At 40.3% G+C, this 4940-nt stretch overlaps 1 protein-coding gene across 1 annotated transcript; it reads right to left on the minus strand.

Annotated features, from left to right (window-relative positions):
- Window positions 1-1679: 1679 nt before the first annotated feature.
- Adam29 (ADAM metallopeptidase domain 29) lies at window positions 1680-3949 on the minus strand. The gene is given in 3 exon segments (XM_051169543.1): window positions 1680-1839; window positions 1841-2497; window positions 2499-3949. Coding segments are annotated over 3 exon segments (2268 nt in total).
- Window positions 3950-4940: the final 991 nt, after the last annotated feature.

The raw sequence follows: 4940 nt of genomic DNA on the forward strand, positions 1-4940 counted from the left end.
CAAGGGGTCCTAGAAACCTACAAGAAGAACATTATGAAGGGTAAATCTGGGCCCAGGGGTCCTGCTCAAACTATGGTACTAGCCAAGGACAATACATGCAGTAAACTTCAAAGCCCTACCCAGATCTAGCCAATGGACAGGATATTTTCCACAGTTGAGTGGAGAGTGGGGACTGACTTTCCCACAAACTCTAGTGCCCCATATTTGACCACGTCCCCTGAATGGGGAGGCCTGGTGGCACTCAGAGGAATAATAGCAGGCTTCCAAGAAGAGACTTGATACCCTATGAGCATATAAAGGGGAAGTCCCCCTCAGGAACAGTCATAGGGGAGGGGAGTAAGGGGAAAATGGGAGGGAAGGAGGAATAGGAGGATACAAGGGATGGGATAACAATTGAGATGTAATATGAATAAGTTTATAAAATATATTTAAAAATAGAAAATAAAACTATATTTAAAAAAAGAAAATTCACATTGCAACAGCTAAAAACCATAGCCAATCCAAATGAAGAGTCCTGACAGAGACAGCTATAGTTCAAATTCCTCACCTAAGACTAAAGGGTCTTTGTGGAAAGTGAGCAAAAAGATTGTAAAAGCCAGAAGAACAGGGTGTTTGCTGTGAGGTTTTGTTTCCTAGGAATAGCAAAAGCTACACAAATAAAGTCCCACCAACATGATTGCGTAATTGGAGCTGAGTAAGAACAACAACAAAACACATGATCATGTAGGCAGAGGAGAGGAAGCCTAAGAGGCCTCCGCCCTACAGGAAGAACTACGGGCAACTAGGAATGCTGAATGGGAGAAAAAGATGTTTTCATGAAGGAAGAGCACACAAATTGGTTATCCGACACCAAATGGTCATCCACAAATAGAGATAACATTATACAGATACTATACAGACTGAATAAATGGTACTTATGTATTTAGGAATATATGAGTGTGTGTGTTTGTGTGTGTGTGAAATTTGAATTTGAAAAAATAGGAATTTATTTAAATTACATTATTACATCATTCCCTCTTTCTCTTTCCTCATTCCAAACTGTACCACATACTCTTCCTTATTCTCTTTCAAATTCACAGCCTCTCTGTTCATTAATTGTTCACACTCACAAACTAAGAAAGATACTGTGCACTTAATTAATTATGAGTAACTAATTGTTGAAGTATAATTTCATATAAAGCTAAGTAGCAGAAGAAATAAATTGAGGTTATAACAACTTTCAAAATTTTGCCATCGTCTCTATGATCTTAGACTCAGAACTCTAGCATTATTGCTAAGCTACTTAAGGAAATGCTCAAATTTCTGGGCATCCTATAATAAATATCACCCAAAATTACATTCCTCTGTGGTGAATTTATAGAAAAAGGAGTTGGAGTGTTTAAAGCATGTATCACTGTCAATGATATTCTGGAAACTCCAACATATTGGGAAGAATACATCTCCCATATTTCTAGTCATATACACATCCCCATTTCTCCTTAGGAGGAGGCTTGCTATAGCAGAAATAGTGCACTGTGAATCAAAGCAAATAAAAGGATATTATAGATTTGATAGGCAATAACCTGAAAAATGCCTACATACTTCAAACGTTATATTTTTCTGTAAATGTAAAGAGCAAAACTACAGAAAGCAATTTTCAAATTACTTAAAATTGTGAAGAATAAAGAGAGCCATAATATTTAATTGGTCCTTTTTATAGATGAAGTTAATGAAACTGGTACTGATGGCACTCTTGACCGAGGTGGACTCTGGAAATCCTCTGAACTAGGTAGTTTGCTTGGAACATTTTCTATTTTGACAGATGTAGGCTGAATTTGGGACCTTTGTTTACTTTTTTTTTCTAGGACATAGGCAACAAAGACAGCATAATAAAGCAAACAAAATAGTGAGTAGTGTTAGACACAGGTAGCAAACCTTTTTCTTCCTCTCTGTCTTGGGAGGTGGGCCACTGTCTACACTGCCTCCATAGCCCTTTATCTCACAGTTAGGAGGATCCCACAAATAGTTGCAGTGGAAGTGATGCTTATTGTTGCAGATGCCCCTCGTATTACAGAACTTAGGTGAACAATTGCTGTCCAGGGCAGATATATGGACACAATGCCTATGGATGCAGATACCATCTTGACCGCACTCTATGCCATCTGTCTCATCACCTGTGTCAGTTAGCCATGTCCCAGCATGGTAATCGGTGCCCCAGCAGGGTAAGTTTTTGACAACAGCAAAGTGCACAGTACTGTGATTTTTCAAACGGGGAAGTTCCGTCACGTTATCACATTGAAGTCTCCCACAAAGGGCATCGTTGGTTTCACATTTTATGTACCCAGGTCCCTGAAGACCACAGTGGCCAAAACGATCACCTTTGGTGTTTACTTCTACGTAGCAATTTGTATTTGCTGCCTTTGCATTCTGGCCAAAAATCTGCCTACGTTGTTCATTGCGGTCATTGCATTGCTTTCCATAGCAGTAGGCAGAGACATTGCAGGGAATTCCCTCTTCCCTGTGGGCACTCATGGGATGTTCCATTGCTCCACTCGGGAAGATCGCACATGTTAGCTTCTTTTCTACCCACCTCTCCTGATGGTAAAAGCTGGCAGTTTTTACAACAAAGTCCAAAGGCACAGGAAGACCCATCACTCAAAGTGCAGTCTGGCATACAGCAGAGATCTCTTGCACAATGCCTTAAAGACCCACAGTCACACCGCTCTTCGACTTCAACAACACCATTTCCACAGCGCTTCGCATTAAAGATATCATGTGTGTACATGTTTTCCATCAAACGTGTTGCCTCTCTTACAGCATACCTCCAAAAGTAATTATAACTACAATTGCTGAATATGGGTATTGGCAGGTTGTCAATGTGCATTATGCACTTACTGGATCTACACTTACACGTAGCTTGATCATGGTGCATGCCCACATTATGACCTAAGTGATGAGCGACTCCAAGAGCACGGAGGTTCAAAGTCCTGTCTATGAAAGTGACAATGGCACAACTATGGTTTGGATCACACATCCCTCTTGTTGAACCTATTCCACTTAATCCTCGCAAGTGCCTGCATATCAAAAGATGTGTGGTATCGTGTTTCAATCGATGAAGAATATTTTCAGCTTTCCACTTACAGTATAGACTTAGGGATTTTCTTACATCATCTATTACAATAAGGTTTTTCTTATTCCAAACCTCCAAACCAACCAATAATATTTTAATACCAATGGCATCATAAATTGTATCCACTATACTTATCACAGCATATAGATCTGACAGCATTATTGTGTCATTGTTTCCATAGTGTTCATACAGAGTCTTATCCACCACAACCACAAATTCAACAATTCTAACATGAGTCCACCAACCTGAATAGCCACCTTGTTTGAGAGTGGATGTATCAGTTTCCCGTAACTCTGCTTAGCATGTTATGGTATCTTGCATAAGGCTGGATCTCCTTGGTTCTGTTTTATTACTGTCCATTTTATAGACCAGATGTTAAAATTTGGTAGAAAACCTTATGGGCATGATTTCATAAACAATGTTATTTATCTCTAATAGTCCTTGAAAGCCCCCAAAACAGGTATTGAGGGAAACTAAGGATTCTGAGTCACCCTCCACATAACCATGATAGTAGCAGTCATCCTGTACAAATGGGTAATCTTCAATCAGAGAACCCTGGTCAGAGTAAGTGAACATTGGGAGGTGCCTGGTTAGAAGACGATTCTTGATCTTCAGGTGGATGACGTGTCTCTGGCCTTCAAGTTTAAAGTTATAGGAGATCCAATCTGGAGAGTCCGTGCCTCTGGCTTTCCCAGTTACCTTCATAGGAATAACCACTTCGGTGGGACTGTGGTGATGATGATGTCCAGCCTGAATGAATCCAGGGAAAGATATAAAAATCCCAAATAGTTTTGCCAGGAACAAGATCCTCATGCATAGCACTGTTTCAGTCACAGTCATCACTAATGCACACCCATAGAAACGTTGGTTAAGAGAAGAAATAAGGTCTGGGAGTCATAGTTACTGTGAATCCTTCTAGGCTGGCCAGTGTGCAGTGTTAATAATTAGACATCAGTCCTCTGCAAAGGTCAAATCATTAGGTCTGTATTCCTGTAAATAAAATAAAATAAGACTCAAAATGGATAAGAGTGGTTATGAAAGTATGGTTGGAATAAAGAAAGGGAAAAAGGAAGGAAGGAAGGACAAAGAAAGCAAGGAAGGGAGGAAGGGAGGGAGGGAGAAAGGAGGCAAGGAAGGCAGCAAGGAGGCAAGGAGCAGAAGTAGTGTGTTGGTATGGTCAAGGAATGAGAGACGATATTTTGGATGGCACGTGCCGATAATCTCAGCACTTTGAGAAGAGGAGAAAGGAGAAGGGAAAGTTCAAAGATGGTTTAAGATATATAGAAAGACCTTGGATCAAAGCCAAAGGTTGTGAATCTAGATCAGTGCTAGAGGACTTGCCTAGAATTTTCAAGGCCCTGGTTTTGGTTCTCAGCAGCACAAATAAGGAAAAGAAAAGGGAGGCAGACAGGCAAAAGGGAAAGGTGAGAAGGAAGGAGGGAGGGAGGGACAGAGGAAGGGAGAGAAACAGGGAAGGAGGGAGGGGAGGGAGAGAGGGAGGGAGGAGTTTGATTGACATTTGTACTTAAATATTGAGAGAAAGGCCTGAAGAGATAATGGTTCAGCAGTTAAGAGCACGAACTGCTCCTACAGAGAACCCTGCTTACTCCCATTTTGAGCACCCATATGTAAGTTCACAACTACCTTTTTCTCCTCTTCAAGAGGATCTGGTGCCCTCTTCTGGTCTCTATGGACTTCTCCACACATGTACATCTATACTTATCTAGTCAAATATACTTTGACATAAATAAATAAAATAAATAAACGTTAAATAATAGAGGCACCAACACTATACAAAATATATTTACACTACTCTTTGTCATTTAAAAAT

This window comes from Acomys russatus, chromosome 27, assembly GCF_903995435.1.
Source record: "Acomys russatus chromosome 27, mAcoRus1.1, whole genome shotgun sequence".
Taxonomy (NCBI): Eukaryota; Metazoa; Chordata; class Mammalia; order Rodentia; family Muridae; genus Acomys; species Acomys russatus.